Source organism: Abramis brama (genome assembly GCF_963993115.1).
Source record: "Abramis brama genome assembly, chromosome: 1".
NCBI classification, from domain to species: Eukaryota; Metazoa; Chordata; class Actinopteri; order Cypriniformes; family Leuciscidae; genus Abramis; species Abramis brama.
In genome coordinates, this window is record NC_139963.1 from 76,669,968 (window position 1) to 76,688,782 (window position 18,815).

At 39.2% G+C, this 18,815-nt stretch overlaps 2 protein-coding genes across 6 annotated transcripts in view; both read right to left on the reverse strand.

Annotated features, from left to right (window-relative positions):
* Positions 1-306: 306 nt before the first annotated feature.
* LOC311097835 (uncharacterized protein) lies at positions 307-1,165 on the reverse strand (the record flags this gene model as incomplete). Its single annotated transcript, XM_084137760.1, has 3 exons — positions 307-326; positions 372-725; positions 823-1,165. The coding sequence occupies 3 exons, from the start codon at positions 1,163-1,165 to the stop codon at positions 307-309; spliced, it is 717 nt and encodes a 238-aa protein (XP_083993886.1).
* Positions 1,166-17,262: 16,097 nt separating this feature from the next.
* Positions 17,263-18,815, reverse strand: part of LOC311089596 (uncharacterized protein) — a 41,373-nt gene continuing 39,820 nt past the window's right edge. For all 5 annotated transcript variants that reach the window (XM_084124368.1, XM_084124367.1, XM_084124366.1 and 2 more), the window contains 2 exons: positions 18,650-18,748; positions 17,263-17,639 (listed from right to left, as the gene is read on the reverse strand). The gene's annotated coding sequence lies outside the window, so the exon portion shown is untranslated. The remainder of the gene's footprint in view (positions 17,640-18,649; positions 18,749-18,815) is intronic.

Consider the following 18,815-nt stretch of genomic DNA (forward strand, 5'->3'; position numbering starts at 1 on the left):
ACCTTGTGTAGGAGCTGCTGCTGTAGTCCGGCTTGATGTCTTCTCAGAGTTTGAGCTTCTGACTGGAATCAGTGTTGGTGAAGCGACTGGAGCTGCAGAAGATGAATGTTCAGACGCATCACCTGTAGGACATTAACATCATATGTTCATATCGATCATGACCTGCAGTTTGTGTTCATCATCACAGTTTATGCAATATATCATGTATGACCCATGTAGGAGGCCAATATTGGGAATTATAAGGATTGTTATGCAGTTTATGACTTTGACCACTAATATTTTACAACCCCAAAACGTATGAAGCCATCAGAAAGAGTAGAGCCAATCTGTGGAAGTTTTCACAAATCTGTCAGAAAAGAGTGTTTTCTCACCTGAATACTTGACAGTGTATCTGACTGAGGTCTCGAGTTGATTTTCCTGAGTAAACTGACATCTCCACTCTCTGTTGTCATCTTCATTCAGGAGTGTTGTAGTCAGAGTGAGGATACAGAGATCTTGATCTGATGATGATAATATCTGATATCTGGAGTCTGTCTTCAGATCAACACCAGCCTGATTCACCCACAACAGCTCAACTCCCTCAGAACTGTCCCGATCACAGTAGATTGTATACAACTGACAGGAAAGAGTCACAGAGCGGCCTGGACTGATCTCAGTCTGTGAGGATGAAGATGATGATGATGATGATGATGATGATGATGATGATGATGACGGAGACACTGAAACTGAACACAAGACACAAATCACAGACTCTTCAATCATCATCTGAGTTTAAAGGGAGAATCTGCCCTTTTTAAATTGACCACATCATCATAAACTTACCATGAAGAACATGCAGATAAACATAAGCATCAGGTCCTTGTTGTTCTCCATTCACATATTGTTTGCAGGTGTATAATCCATAATCTTCTCCTGTGACGTTCTTGATGTTCAGAGAGCAGTCAGACTCCAGACTCAGTCTCTCATGTCTCTCTGTGTCTTTATTCTCTATCCCTCCAGTAATCAGTTTAACTGCTGCTGAATGTCCATCATAGTGGGTCCATGAAGTTGAGTTGCAGTCAGAAAGAGTTTTATTACAGGACAGAGAGACATTTTCACCAGAACTGATGAACACATCATCATCATCTCCACTGGTTCCTGAAACACAGTATATCTCAGTGATCATTATGATATATATTAATAAATGAAACATAAAACACACCAGCATAAAAAGCAGAAGTTTTAAATCATAGTATTTTTCCTGACTTAAAGCAAACAACACACTCTCCAGAATAAACTATTAGTCTTTATCAGAGAGCTGTTCAAATCACTGACACACTCTTAATATGAAGATAATTCTTCATCATCAGATGTTTGAGTGACACTATGTCCAGTATCAGGAATAATACAGTATGATCTGTGTGTATCAATACACAACTCTGAGATCACAACGTGAATGTGTGCAAGAATAAACTGAGCATGTTCAAATGAACTCTTTCCAGACTAATTCCACTAAATGTCTTTAGAGAAAATACAGATTTCTTTACCTGTGAGAAGTGAAGAGAGAATGATCAGTCCCAGCAGACACAGATCACACTTATCAGCCATTTTCTGTTTCTGTCAGTCTTGCTCTTCATTATATATAGTTACAGCTCCTCCTTTAAACATCATCAGCTCCTCCTGTGGTTATTAACTTCCTCTCATCTGACCAACCAACCATCACTGCTGCAATAAACATAAAGCCTAATGTTGCAGTGCATGATGGGAACCACCAATCAAAGCTCATCCATGTCTCCCAAAATAATCATTATTGCTAATATAGCGTATAACTGTTGAGCTGAGTGAACCTGAAGGTAGTGATGGTGAGATGAAGCTTCATGAAGCTTTAAAGCTTTCCAGCCTGATGTGTGTAAAAGTGGTTGATTTCTCCAGGTTTCTAATGCACACAGCGACACCTGCTGGTCAATGCTAATATCATGCAGAACAAATCCTCAGGAGTCTGACAGTGCCAAACTATTTGTTAGATGGGTTATGATATATTAACATATACACGCATATACACATGTATAAATAAATAAATAAATAAATGAGTTCTTGGAAGTTTTGTTGTTTCATAATGTTGTAAGTGGGCAGTGCTTTTGTTGAACAGAGGGGAATGATGGAGTTATTTAGACTGGATAAAAGAGGGTGAAAGTGATTAATATGGACTGGACAGTGTAATGGCCGAACAACAATACAATTCAAACAAACAAAAAACTTTCTGAGACAAATTCAAGCCCGGCCGCCCATGGGATAAGGCGGAGTCCTAACCGCTAGACTACAGTGATGCTCAAGCTCAAGCTTTATTAAGCTCCCTTATGCACAATATATACACATATACAGGACATCTCAAAAGTAATAATAATGATTAATTGCGAATTACAAAATACAAAAGTACATAAAATATATAAAAAATAACCTAAGAAATTCCTCTAATCTAAAGTTCTACTATCTAAGTACCAAAAACCATCTCGATATATCTATTACTTGTTATTAAAGCATAAACATTCACAAACTACTGTTAATTTAACATAAAAGAAAGCATAGGCGACTACGTGCATGGTTTGGCATACACTTTGTTTGTTATAATCAGAGAATTTGCCAGCAGAATTCAGCACTGAACAAAAACTCAGTTTTGAGCGATGAGTGGATTCTGTCTTAAATAACTAAAAATTTATTTGTTTTTAGATGTTTTATTTTTAGGGTCTGGAAAGTAAATATTTTTTAAGTAAAAGTCATTCTAACCCTGAGCTACTGTGTCTGTTGTTTTCTTCTTACACCAACATGTTCTAGTTTTTAGCAGATTTGGATAACAGAAGGCTCTGCATTACCCATGAGCCTCCGCATTACCCATGAGCCTCTATATTACCCATGAGCCTCTGCATTACCCATGAGCCTCTGCATTACCCATGAGTCTCTACATTACCCATGAGTCTCTATATTACCCATGAGTCTCTATATTACCCATGAGCCTCTGCATTACCCATGAGCCTCCGCATTACCCATGAGTCTCTATATTACCCATGAGTCTCTATATTACCCATGAGCCTCTGCATTACCCATGAGCCTCTACATTACCCATGAGCCTCCGCATTACCCATGAGTCTCTATATTACCCATGAGTCTCTACATTACCCATGAGCCTCCGCATTACCCATGAGTCTCTATATTACCCATGAGTCTCTATATTACCCATGAGCCTCTGCATTACCCATGAGCCTCTACATTGCCCATGAGCCTCTACATTACCCATGAGCATCTACATTACCCATGAGCCTCTACATTACCCATGAGCCTCTACATTACCCATGAGCCTCTACTAGCACAGCTTGATTACTTTTATATTTCAGATTTTACATGTGGCATTACATTACACCTCAACTGGTACATAATTGTTATTATTTATTGCACATTTAATAAATATTTATATTCACATAGCAATATATTTCATATTCATTTGTATGCACAGACTTAATATTTAATCTCAAGTTTTATATCCCATTTTAAAACATTAAGTAATTTGTAAATTAATAGCGAATATAAAAGTTGAGTAAAACAGTTAGTGGCATTAATCTGGTGTCTCAGAGAATTATTAAAATACACAGTCCACAAACATCACATGGTGTCAGAGGAAAACCATGGAGCAGTTGAAGCCTCCTAACTCCATATGTTCACCAGAGCACAGGAACTGATACAAACCATTGATGCACACGTGACTCACTTGAATAAGGCGAAAGACTGTGAATGTGGACGATTAACTGATGACTTGAGTAAAGGTCGCATTGTCTGTGGTGTTAACAATGACACCATGAGAGCTAGGCTTCTCAGGGAAACGGGTTTGACCCTAGCAAAGGCAGTGGATATCTGTCGTGCCAATGAAATAACACAAAGCCATATTATGAAAGTGCTGCATGAAGAAGCAGAAGAGGCTGTGAACAAAATCACCAAAACAAAGTCCACTGTCAGACAGGCGAATGTCAAGCACACAGGGAAAGAGAAGGAAGAGTGCACGAGGTGTGGTGACGTACATGAGCCAAGGAAGTGTCCGGCTTATGGCAAAATGTGTAATGAGCGCTCGCGGAGGAACCGTTTTAGCCACATGTGCAAAACACCACAACAAAAAGGCAAACCTAGAAGATTGTAGAAAAAAGTCCATGAGATTGAACAACAAGAAGATGCTGAATTGTTTATACGTACCATCGAAATTGAACGAAGTGAGCAAACAGCTAGCAAATGGCTGACACAAATGAATACAGTCTCTACCATGGAAAGTGAAAACAAGAAATGGACTCAAGAATTCAGAATAAACATCTGCATACTCACCTTTAAGCTAGACACAGGAGCAGAGAGGAACGTGTTGTCCTTTAAAGACTTGGAGAAAACCTCTGACAAGAAAACACCTCTGAAGAAGTCAAACTGCACGTTAGTTACATGTTCTGGCCACACGATGGAGACAAAGGGTAAAGTAAGGCTTAAATGTGGTTACAAAGACAATGAGTTTGAGCTAGAACTCCACATTGTAGAAGAGGATTCACCAGCAATCCTAGGAAGAGAAGCGTGCTCAAAACTCGGACTGATTAAAAGAGTGTACAAAGCAGAGAACAAAGACCAAACTGACATTCTGAGTGAATACCAAGATGTGTTTACTGGTGTAGGATGGGTACCAGGACTGCCCCACATACAGCTCAACCCAGATGTTGCTCCTGTCTTAAGACTTAATTTTGTCTTCAGGGAAATCCTGGGAAACTTGAAAAGCGCAATGTATGCAGTTCTGTCCTACCCAATCAGAAAACTCCTTTTCTCACAACTCCTTTTCCTCTGTTTCCAGGTACGAAACGATGGGATGGCTCGCCAGTCCAAACCCGGGATAAGAGTCCACAGCCAGGACAGGATTCAGGATCACAGCAGCAATTTTTCAGACACTCACAAAAGAGAAAAATAAAACACAAGAAAAAACCCGGCCTTGCAAAAACAAAGCCAAAACAATCATCAGTAACTCATTCAAATAAACAGTTTCTAATGACCAAAATGTCTGTTTCAATTATTTGGATATAGGCAACACATACATGCTAGTCACCATGTGCTTGATTAACACACTAGAGTCTGTGTACAGAGCTAGCAAAGCTAGCAGCGCATGGCACACACTTCACAACAGAAAAAATATAATCTTTCAAACATTTAAACATAACTATAGCCTATGCACTCACAGATTGTATTAGAAAACACTTAAAGCATTTTCAAACATTTTTTATATCACTCATCACTTTTTCAAATGTATTTTTCACATTAAGAGTCCAAAACAGTATCCACATTACCTAAATACATCTCTAATGAAGAAATTGGTACTCACCAAGGAGAAATATAAATCACAGACAAAAAAAAAAGTATTTTGTCAAAGAAACAGATTTAGTTCAGATCCTATCACGTCAGTGTCTTTTCTTCTCGTCGCGTTCAGATTCACATCGCACTCTTCTCAAAGCGTGAGCTTTTTAAAGAATTAATACCTCATAAATCTACTTCTCAACTTGTTAATAATCTATTGCTGGATTATTAAACAGTTTGTTCTCCCTCAAATCACTCAATCGCATCTGCTCTCACTGTCACGACTGGATTCAAAAACAAAACTGAGGACTCAATTGCAGAAAACCAAAATGGGATTTTAATAAAATAAAAGCAAAATACAATGATAAACAAAACTCCCACGTGGGGGGAAAAACACTAGAATAATATAAACAAACCAAAACACTGGGAAACAAACACAAGAACATTAGACAACGTAACAGCACAAAACAACAGCCACAAGGAGACTAAATAGGAAGGCAAACAAAAGAGGGTAACGATGACAACAGGTGGAAAGAATTAAACCAATAACAAGATAACAAGAAGGGCGGGGCTAACAATGAACACGAGCACATGGCTCAACACAAACACCCAAGTGCAAAACAAGACAGGACAAACTTGTGACATAACCCCCTCCTTAAGGAGTGGCTACCAGACGCTCCACTAGGACAGGAAGGACAGACCAGGGCGGGACAGGAGGGACAGACCAGGGCGGGACAGGAGGGACAGACCAGGGCGGGACTGGAGGGACAGACCAGGGCGGGACTGGAGGGACAGACCAGGGCGGGACTGGAGGGACAGACCAGGGCGGGACTGGAGGGACAGACCAGGGCGGGACTGGAGGGACAGACCAGGGCGGGACGGGAGAAACAAACTGTCCATCAGGCGGCCAGAGTGGAGCAGATTGTCCATCGGGCGGCCAGGGAGGAGACGACCCCTCGGGCGGCCAGGGAGGAGACGACCCCTCGGGCGGCCCCGGCGGAGTCTCCACCGGCTCAGAAACTGGAACAGACTCCACCGGCTCAGGAACTGGAACAGACTCCACCGGCTCAGGAACTGGAACAGACTCCACCGGCTCAGGAACTGGAACAGACTCCACCGGCTCAGGAACTGGAACAGACTCCACCGGCTCAGGCAATGGAACAGACTCCACCGGCTCAGGCACTGGAACAGACTCCACCGGCTCAGGCACTGGAACAGACTCCACCGGCTCAGGCACTGGAACTGGCACCACCGGCTCAGGCACTGGAACTGGCACCACCGGCTCCGTCACAGGAACAGGCACCACCGGCTCGGGCTCAGGAACAGGCACCACCGGCTCAGGCACTGGAACAGGCACCACCGGCTCAGAAACAGGCACCACGGGCTCAGGAACAGGCACCACCGGCTCGGGCACAGGAACAGGCACCACCGGCTCGGGCACAGGAACAGGCACCACCGGCTCGGGCACAGGAACAGGCACCACCGGCTCGGGCACTGGAACAGGCACCACCGGCTCCGGCTCAGGAACAGACACCACCGGCTCCGGCTCAGGAACAGACACTGGCTCCGGCTCAGGAACAGACGCTGGCTCCGGCTCAGGAACAGACGCTGGCTCCGGCTCAGGAACAGACGCTGGCTCCGGCTCAGGAACAGACGCTGGCTCCGGCTCAGGAACAGACGCTGGCTCCGGCTCAGGAACAGACGCTGGCTCCGGCTCAGGAACAGACGCTGGCTCCGGCTCAGGAACAGACCCTGGCTCCGGCTCAGGAACAGACGCTGGCTCCGGCTCAGGAACAGACGCTGGCTCCGGCTCAGGAACAGACGCTGGCTCCGGCTCAGGAACAGACGCTGGCTCCGGCTCGAGAACAGATACCACCGGCTCGGACACAGGCACCGGCTGTACGGCCATCTTGTCCAGGGACACCGGCTCAGCAGGCATGACGTGAACAGTTTCTGACTGGGCAGACACGACGAGAACAGTCTCCGGCTGGGCAGACGTGACGTGAACAGTCCCCGACTGGGCAGACGTGACGTGAACAGTCTCTGACTGGGCAGACGTGACATGAACCGTCTCTGACTGGGCAGACGTGACGTGAACCGTCTCTGGCTGGGCAGACGTGACGTGAACCGTCTCTGGCTGGGCAGACGTGACATGAACAATCTCTGCAGACTCTGACGTGACATGAACAATCTCTGCAGACTCTGGAGTGACAAAAACTGGCTCGATGGAGACAAAGACTGATGCAGCAGTCTTAGCTGCTCTCCTCCTTCTCAACCTTCATTTTTTAGTTAAATTCGGAAAAACTTGACTCGGTGAAGAAGGATAGGTAAGTTGGTCAATACCGTCAGTCTCTAATGGTGGCAGGATCCTCCAATCCTTGCGATGCCGCAGGTAATTGGTGAATTTCCAAAAGTCCAGGATCCTTAAACCATTCATCTCCCACTGAGGAAGGGGATCATCCAAACAGTGGTTGAATGCCTCTTTAAGAGCTTCATCATGGTAATTCAATCCCCTAGCCATTGTCCAGAAGAACTGGGCGAAGCATCCTATCTCCCAGCCCTGCTGGCGTTGCGATGCCAACGCCTGCTGGAGTTCTAGTTTCTCTTGAGCTGTAGCGGGGGGAACCACACGAATGCTCATTCTGCTGAGTCCTCAAAATGGCTGTTACGTTCTGTCACGACTGGATTCAAAAACAAAACTGAGGACTCAATTGCAGAAAACCAAAATGGGATTTTAATAAAATAAAAGCAAAATACAATGATAAACAAAACTCCCACGCGGGGGGAAAAACACTAGAATAATATAAACAAACCAAAACACTGGGAAACAAACACAAGAACATTAGACAACGTAACAGCACAAAACAACAGCCACAAGGAGACTAAATAGGAAGGCAAACAAAAGAGGGTAACGATGACAACAGGTGGAAAGAATTAAACCAATAACAAGATAACAAGAAGGGCGGGGCTAACAATGAACACGAGCACATGGCTCAACACAAACACCCAAGTGTAAAACAAGACAGGACAAACTTGTGACACTCACTCTCGTGTCGTTCGCAATCTCTACATTTCTGCTTGTGTGCGATCTTCTGGAACTCTCCAACAGGGGGCGGGGCTAACCTTTCACCTCACCAATCAGGAATCAGTTCAGGAACCTTTTCTTTATTTTGGGATTATTTATAATAAAATAAATACATTTTACTTCATGTTCTTTTCTTACTATTAGTTTTATAGCGATATAAATAAAATAATACTAATTATTAATATTAGTGACCCGAGTTAATGACCTGGGTTACATAAATCAACTATTTAAATGTAGATTCATATATCTTATTATTCAGACATATAGTAATAGTTACTTAGTGTGTCAATAATTAATGGTTAATTCATGTAGTTATAAAGCATTTAGTTGTGGTCAGTTAACTTGTTTTGTGAGTGAGGAATAGTTCTGCCTTGTAAAGCTTTTACAAAGGAGATTTTACAGTTATCTTCTAAACAGAAAAAGGAAACAAACACAACACAGTGATACAGAACACAGAAATATTTAAGATGTATGAATGTACATTTAAATAGTTTATTAATCGTTTACTTACACTTTCTAAGTGATCTTATGAACCACTGACAACAACTCCTAAATAACCGGTTTGTAAATAATGCAATACTTCATTTAGAAATGATAAAGTGATCATTAAAAAGTAAGAAAATACAATTATAAAACACATTGTAGATATGCTTATAAATAAAAAATAAAGCATTTATAGCTGTATTTATAAACTGCTTTTTAATGTCTATCCATGCTTTATAAACATCTTGGATGGCATTGGGGTTAGAGTTCTCAACGGGCCTGAAAATTACAACCCGACCTGAACCGGCCCGTGGCTTTTAAAGCCCGGACCCGATGTAACCCGACACTTCAACATGAATTATCTGCCCGAACCCGGCCCGCGGCCCGACGATAATTTTTTTCTCATACACGTATTATCATGACCAGCAGACGGGAATTCAAATCAACCTTTAATGTTCACGCCTTTTAACAATACAAACAACTTTCCAGACCTCTGATTTTCCCACTCCTGTAGTAGCGACGGTGAATTCACCTGCGGCAAGTTTACTTTTCACCAACTCCATCTTCTTCTTCTCCAGGCTAAAGGCGTGCACGCAGCGGCGTCAGGTCTGCCCCGCCCCTCTCCATGATGCACGTTGCACGCAGCAGCCAGACTTTCTTTACGGTGAACAGCAGCGATGATTAATAAATGTTTTTTTGTTTTGTTTTGTTTTTCACTGAGCGGAAAAGATTAAGCCCGAGATCCGACCCGACCCGAGTCGACCCGAACCCGGCCCGAACCCGCGGATCCCGTCGGGTTTGTCGGGCCGACCCGACCCGTTGAGAACTCTAATTGGGGTGAGTAAATTATCAGGAATTTAAGTAATGGGGGAATGTAGTGTTTGTGTATTAGTCAGGAGATGGCGCTGTAGTCCACATGTTGTCACCTATAAAAGGTGTAGAGTAAGAGTTGAAGTGTGTTGTACATGCTGACCATTATGTAACATCTGGCACTGTTGGATTGCTTTAAGATTTTAATAAATCTTTAAGAACTGAGAACTTTCTTTTGCCTCATGCTTACCAGGATTTAAACATTACAACATCAGCAATTGCTGGTATACTGGAAATCTCTGAACACATCTAGGGCCCTATCTTGCACCCAGCGCAATTGACTTTGTACACCGACGCATGTATCATTCCTATTTTGCACCCGCGCAAAGCGCGCTTTTCCCTCCACAGAAGCACGTCGCTAAACTAGGGAATGAACTTGCGCTCCCTGGGCGGTTCAGCGCAAAAAAGGAGGCGTGTTCCGGCGCAAACGTTCCTTCATGCTATTTTGCAGGTTTAGAAAACAATTGCGCCACTAACCAGGAAAAAATAGTTTAAAGTCAGTGGCGCGTTGCGCATGTTATTCAGATGCTATTGTAAGGGTGCATGCTTGGCCATAATCAATGTAGCGTGTGCACAACGCGCATACACTTTGATTCTCTCATCTACACAGAAGCAGCAGTTTTCATTTTTGCAAATCATACATTATTACGATAGATAGATAGATAGATAGATAGATAGACAATTTATTATAAAAGCATACATCTAGCTTACACATTTACCCAAATTATCATACGCCTTTTTAACCGAAGTTAATTTGGGTGGGTTTCTCCATCCCCAACGTCCCTGACGAGAGCGTTGCTCTCCTCGGCTGTGAACCGCTCCTGGCGCGCGCCTGGCAAATCCGCCGTTATGATAGGAATCCGCTTTAGATCAAGCGCGCCTGCTCTTAAAGGTAATGTGAGATGACGCTCTGATTGGTTTATTTCACGTTACGCCCAAACCACACCTATGAATAATGAAGCTCTTCAGACCAACCCATTTTAGATTTGCGCCTGGCGCAAGAGTCATTTATTCCGCCGGGAAAATAGCAACAGCGCCAAGACCCGCCCACAAAGTTACTTGCGCTTTGCGCTTTGACACTTGCGTTTCAGATCGTTAAAATAGGGCCCCTAGTGTGTGTAATCAGAAATGTCCTGTATCTGATCATCTCTGTGCATCTCGAGTGTATGGACGTGTACGGGATTTCACACACAGGATATGCACATTAAGTTTCACTGAAATTTCAAATATCCTAAAAGGAATTGGATTGGATTAAACCCGCCAATAGCGCGCCAGGTGGATGAGCCAGTTTGTGATTGGTCCCCGCAGATTTGTAACGGAAGCAGGATAGAAGAATGTACAGGTTTCCAGCCTGAGCTGGAAATTTTTTTAAATTAATATAGCAGTCCCTCCAGAAAAACGCGATTATGCAATCGCATGATTCAATGCATAATCAGCCAAAGTCCGCATATTTATGCGGGGGACGCATTTTTTCAAATACGCCGCACTTTTGCCGCATAAATTGCATATTTCCGTGCACAAAAATATGCGGGCTTGCATGATTTCATAATCCCCGCATTTTCGTGGTAGTATGTGTATTTATGTTTCATTTTTACAAAAATATTTATTTTTAAAGTTACATTTTTATTTATTTATATTTAATTTACTACCAAACTTTTTTATAGTGATAATATGATGGGCTCGTGTTAAAAAAAAAAAAAAAAAAAATATATATATATATATATTAAATGTTATAACATATACACATTTATACCATATATGGTGCACTTATTATAAATGTTGTAAACACGGACTATAATTTTTTATAGATTCACTAAAATATATATATATATATATATATTTTTAATCCATAATCAATTTCACAGATTCTATGTACACTAATTGTATAAAACAATTCTGTCAGTACACCATAAGTTATACAAATGAACTAGATCAATGTGATTAATGCCATTCATAGTTTCCATCCTTATGTTGTGTCTCCCTCTAGTGGGCAAGCAACATTTATTTATTATACGTGTTTTAAACACTTATGAAAATAACATATAATTATAAAATATATATAAATATAACATTCATGCATTTATAACATTTGGATTTTTTTTATATTTACTTTTATTTTATAATATTAAAAAATATATATTTTCCATTGGTTAATGTTACTAAATCATGATAATTAGTTTACTAATAAATATATATAAATATAACATTCATGCATTTATAACATTTATAATTTTTATAATTTTGCACTTTTATTTCATAATATTACAATTTGTGATTTTCCATTGATTAAATCATCATAAGTAGTTTACTTTATTATTTATTTTTAATTCATGTAAATTTTTTATCCACTGAAATCACTTGAAAATGAGTGTGACGTGTCCAGTTGAGTGTGCTTAGTACAGTAGAGGCGGGTTAATACACGTTTTAGTGTTTAAAACTAATGAGGCCTCATTCAAAAATGTCATAAGCTGACAGGGGTCAAAAGGTCAAAAAAGGGTCACGCGTCCATAAGGATTTGCACCTGCCCACACTGCCAAAATAACCAAAACCTGGTTCAATGACCATGGTATTACTGTGTAATTACTGTGTGATTTCATGTAATATTCTAATTTTCTGGGATTTAGATTTTGTGGTTTTCACAAGCTGTAAGCCATAATCATCAAAATTATAACAAATAAAGGCTTGAGATATCTCACTTTGCATGTAATGAGTCTATATAATATACAAGTTTCACTTTTTTAACGGAATTACTGAAATAAATAAACTTTTTGATGATATTCTAATTATATGACCAGCACCTGTATATATATAGGCTACTTGAGTAGTTTTTTTCATTGGATACTTTTTTACTCTTACTCAAGTAACTATTAAGATTATTACTTTTACTTTTACTTTGAGTAAATAAGTACTTGTACTTTTACTTGAGTACAGTTTTTGGATACTCTACCCACCTCTGCTAACTTCTGTTTGTTTAAACCAGTATTTAACTCAATTTGACATTGATTAAAACACACACACACAAAAAACATGGATCCATTATGCACAGCACAAGAGACCAATAGAGTGAGAACGACAATTTTATTGTTAATATATCTTTATACATTATATTATTATACAAAATTCAAAAATCTGCTTATTTCTTTAATTAACGAAAGATTAATCTTCATCTTTATACCAGAAGATATAATACAATACCACAATCTTCACGTGTAACAGATTGTCACCTTAAACCAGTCATTTGCATCGTGGAACAAGCAATGCTAAATAGAAATATATAGTTAGCATCTTAATTTAATCTTTGTTTTATTATTTTATTAGTTCATTAACTAATTGTTAACTCAACAAATTTAATGTAAAGAGCTAGATACTTATTACTAATTAAATAATGTCAACTATAGTAAATGTACTGATTAGAGTTGCCATAGACCAATACACCTGTCTTTAATTTTCAAGAGATCCTGAAGACCTTAATGGGTTGCTTCAGGTGTGTTTGATTAGGGTTGGAGATGAACTGTGCAGGACAGTCGATCGGCAGGAGCAGGATTGGGCACCCCTGCCATAGACTAAAGATTTTTCTAGTCGACTAATCGCACGTTTATATTAATTTCTGCTTAAACACTGGGTGCATGGAGGAATATAGCCTATTCTGAGCTCAAGCGCATGCAGAAATCTTGCCTCAAAAGCAGGCTAATGATAATAAATATGTCTTAAAACATGATTAATTATGTCTTTAAAAATAACGATGCATTTTAATTGTTTATTAATAAACTAGTGTTTTCTAAATCAGTGTCGGCTGCAAACATATCTCCATACATCTCCGCTGTAAAGTGGATGCGCCTTTAGAAAGAAATGCATCTTTCATACGGATTACATAATCAGATGATATTTGCTTTCGATTAGATTTTATTCGTTTAAAATTGGACATATCAAGCTTTATATAGATATATATTATGTGTTTCTGTTTATTTTTGAGACGCGCTCCAGTTCACGGAGACCATGAAAGGGCGCCCTGATTGTTTTATTAGTAGTATTAAGATTCAGCTTGTGTCAAAATGATTGATGGCTTTTTAATTAATTATGATTGATGGGTTTGACCTTTTGACCTTAATCATTTCAACATTATACTTTTGAGTATACATTCATACACTGAGGTAGTGAAGAAAATGATAAACCGGCATTACATACATAAAGTAAAACAATAACGATATTTACAGATGGTCTAACCAGAATAGAAAATCGCGGCAGGCTATCATGTTTTGCTCTAGGGTAAAGCTGACCAGACCTTCAACTATTTCACCAATGTCAGTGTTTGCATTTTTTGACACCTGTGACACACAGAGATCTGTTACAAATGTACACATACAGAGTATTTCGGTGACTCCGAACTCGTCACTACATACACGCAACACATCCAGAACTTTTCTGAGGATTACACCGATCGGCTCTTTGGTGTTAAAAAACATCGGGCTAACTCATCTGTCCTTGAATTTGTCAGGCCTCTTACGACATCCATTTCATTTTTGAGATTTGTTACACGTTTGGTATCCCAAGCACAATCGTTTTTCATATCACACGCAGCATTGATGATCCTGTGCATCAAGCCAACCATCTAGCCTCTAAAATGATCTTTAAACATACAGTCTAGCGTAGCTCTTAAACGACACTCTTTGCCCGTGTCGCACTCACACACCTCCGGCTGCTTGTGCACAGCATCGCCAGAACTCAACGGGCAGTCGCTCTCCATCAGTTTTTGTGTCGCCATTTCAGAAGTTTTTAGATTTTCGAATAGTCCCCTATTCGATGATGAAAGATACTGTTAGTTCCTGGAATCTCCTGAGTGAGTCCTTGCAGCACAATCGTCCAGACCTAGTGCGTTAACGCTCGGAAGTTTGGGTTTTTGGGTCAGAAGCATGAGTCGAAGAAGCGTAGTTTGCATCAGGCTCAGACAAACAAGAATGTTGAAGCGGACTTTGACAGTCCATGTAACAACCAGACAATATTCCTTCAACTTTTGATCAATGAGATGATGCAGTAGCACAGCAGTCCACGGCTAGTAGAGCTAGAGCCCTTCAGTTAGGAAAACCGGGTTGTATAGGGGTGTCGTCATCATGACGTCGTAAACAGCTATATAGGATTAAAGCCACATTGAATCAGAAGTAGCATCATGGAGAAGTTATGCATATGCCACCAGAGAGATTACTATTAATAACATCAAAAGAGTTTTTTTTTTTTTTTGTCTGTCAATTGTTCACAATAAGTTCTGTAACAAACATTTAAAGTAGCTAGGATATATTTCATTTTGCGCATGCTTTGAGTTAATTTTACCAAATATTAAGATGTTAAAGTTCAGTTATAGCCCTTTAGCGCATTCAAATGTATTAAGTTGAAATTAAAACGTGATATAAATATTGCATAAAACACGTCATTACCGAATTCAGGGGTGTTTAATAGCTTCAATAGTTATTAAGCACCAGCTGATTTAAGTTTTTCTTCAAACAAAGAGACAAAAGTAATTTTCTGATAAATCATTGTACACATACATGTGTTTTGTTGTATGCACAGATTTTGAGGGTCACTTATAGAAAGATGTGTTCTTGTCTTTGTTTCGTGGCATTTTAAATTTCATTACATACATTTTAACGTACATTTGCACATTCGCAACTCTTCTAAATGTTTTCTTTTGCTGTAGATTAGGTGGTGCAGGCAACAGAAATTTCTGTTTTTCAAAGTGTCAGGAAAATAGACACGCTGCAATAGATTGAGAATGGTGATGTTAAAAACTGGTAAACAATTTCAAAACAGGGCGTTTCAGAAGAAATGCTAACAAAATCAAAGATGCATAAAAACAAAGGTGTCCAAAATGTTACGTGCTAATATTTGGTCTTGTTTCAGAGTCAGTATGCTCCGGTGAAAACTGTGTGACTTGTGTGAACTTTGATGAGGACGAGAACAAAAGCACTGTTAAACATGCGGTTCAATAACAATGTTCAATATCAAGAAGAATCCAACTCTAATGCGACTGAGCTTGTTTCACATATAACTGTTGATTGTTAGATATAATAGTTAGATGATTTATCTAACAATTGAAATTTACGATATGTTAAAACATTTTGGCATTATGCTGATGAGGCCAAAAACTGCTTACCACATGTTTTCATAAAAAGAACAATTATTAAGACATAAAACACCACATCTGTTTTCTGGATCAGGCCTAAAAGACCGATGTCTAAAACTCTGGTGTCAAAGTATTGGTGTGGACAGAATAAAAAAATGAATTATCCCCCCTTTCACTTAAAAATACCCCTTATCAACTGTAATTAATTTGCTTAACTGTTGTTTAGTGACATACACAAAATACCTGTGTATCTATGACTGTGCTGCGAAATGCACATCTTTAAGTGTAATAGTTAGACGAGTTTGAAGTGTAATAGTTTTATAGGTAACAGAAAAACAGCAATACTCGTCTTTCACGTCGATGTTTCGTAGACATAGCAGAAAGATGTTCTAAAAGAAATATGATTTTAGTCTTTAACACTCTCATGTAGAAGGACCGTCATTTAATTCTCTTTATGCAATATTTGTTCATGATTTTCATAAATTCCTGTTCCTATGCATCTCTCAGTGCAATAGTCAGATGTGATTCTGTTGAAATAGTTTAAGTGTAAAACAGCACTTACTTTTCTTGTTAATACTTTGTGTGATTCCACATCATAGATAGAGGGAATGTTGCACTAAAACGAAGTATCAATTTAGTCAAACAAAGACTATCACTTAAATTCTTAATTATATTTATTTCAACATACAAAATGTGAAACAGTGTCGTCTGCTGTCTGGACAAGATGACTAGAACTTTTGTGTTTTTATTATAAACGGCGCTTTTCAACCCTCTTTTCTTAGTGATTTGGTTTTTTGAATCTTACACACAGTAAATTTGAAATCCGGAAATCAACACCCATAGAGTTAATTTCAACACTTTAAAAGTGTATATATGGGAACCACCCACAAAGTGTTAGTTCAACACTTTCAAAAGTGTTGCCTCTCGCAACACCGACACAGTGTTACAATATGAACACTAAGAGAGTAAAATATTAACACCAATGCAGAGAACAACACCACTGTTACAGAGCTGGGTGCAGTTAAAATTCTACACTGTTCTGGTGTTGACCTAACACTTTTAAAAAAAATGGAAATCACAATCTTCTCAACCTTATAGGAGTCAAATATTACACCATCCTGGTGTTGATAAAACACATTTTTACAAATAAAAACACTAAGGGAGTTACCAGTTTTTCTTATTAGTGTTCTGCATCTGCCACTTTAAAGAACTGTAAAATAAACTCTTTGAAATAAACACATCACTCTATAATTACTCTTTCAAACCTTTATTTAAAAACAATCCAGAAAGTTAAATTGTAACCTCACTCTGGGATCATAGTAGAATTCTGTTCATTGTAAAGTTAAAAATAAAGGCAAAATGCAAGCAGTTGTTTTAACAAACTAGTTTTTTTATTAACTAACATCATAGGTTAACTTTAAAAATAAATGATGAAGGCACAATATAGGCATTTCTGTCACCAGAATTATATGAAAGCTGCTTATTCAAATGGTCTGTAATACCTCAAGTCCTGTACATGTCAGTGAATGTAAGCTCTGTGTCAGTGAAGTTGATTCAGTACCTTCGACTTTGCAACAGTACAGCAGTGCTTGAGTCAACAACATTCAGCAGATGAAAAACAATTGCAGAATATGAGTGGATCAGTTGTGTCCAGTTGCTAACAGTAAAGTTCAGTGCATAGTTGTTTCACAGAGAAGGAAAGGCTGTGCAGATCCAACTTTCTCAAAATCCTGGAGTGCTGGTTCCCTAGACAACACAAAACCAGACCAATTACAATCAATACAATTTGTGTTTTATAAATACAGCAAGTTTATGGTGGAAAAAGTTCAACCATCTTAGACTTTCGTGACTCAAACAAGAAACTATTTTGGTAAGATTAAGACTTGAATTTACTGATTTCCAAGTAAATTAAAGACTTTATTCATCCAAAAATTTGTATTCTGTCATTAATTATTCACCCTTATGTTGTTCCAAACCAGTAAGAGTTTTGCTCATCTTCGGAACACTTAATGAAGTTATTTTTAATGAAATCTAAGAGATTTCTGTCCCTTGATCGACAGCCTATTCAACTACCACTTCCAAAGCCACGGAAAGGTATAAAGAAAATCACAAGTAATCCATGTGACTCCAGTGGTTTGACCTCAATTTTACGACTTTTTTTACGACAATTTGAACTCAACTTTATTTACAAAATATTAATCTTCAATGCACAATCACACAACAACATCTGCTCTCGCATTAACAACATGCACGTGTTGTAATTATCTCATGAACACATGTTGGAAATGAATATTTTATAAATTACGTGGTAAATGTTTTTTTGCTGCAAACACAGCACTTGCATAGTTTAATAAAATGTATGTTAAACCACTGGAGTCGCATGAGTGATGTACACACCAGGAAGCGCGCGCGCCCTCAGATCACTTGGACGTGGTTGTGTATAAGAGGTAAAAACGATATAAATACTGTTAGTTTTCTCACACAAACCGCTCGTTTCGTGTCTTAGGCCATCAATGCGTACTTACGATGGGGAATTGTTTAATTTGGACTTCTCTGTGCATGCTCTTTGAGGTGGTGACCATAGACCTGCATTATATGACTGACAGACAAGAACGGTTTGACCTAAAAATATCCAAATTGAAACTACTGCAGAAACGAAAAAAAACCCATCTTGGATGCCCTTGAGGTAAGCTAAAACATACCAAAATTTAATTTCAAAGTGAACTATCCCTTTAAGAATAAATTAAGACACGCACCTTAAGAAATCTCACTAAATAGTCAGCTGCCGGCTCCGTTGTTGTGGCTTTGTGATGTTGGGGGCAGGTGATGGGCAGATTTTTCCCAATCAGTTGAGTCTAAAATTAAACAGCAAGAAAACATATACCTGTCAAATCATGAAAAGGTTTGAAAACTCATTTTAAG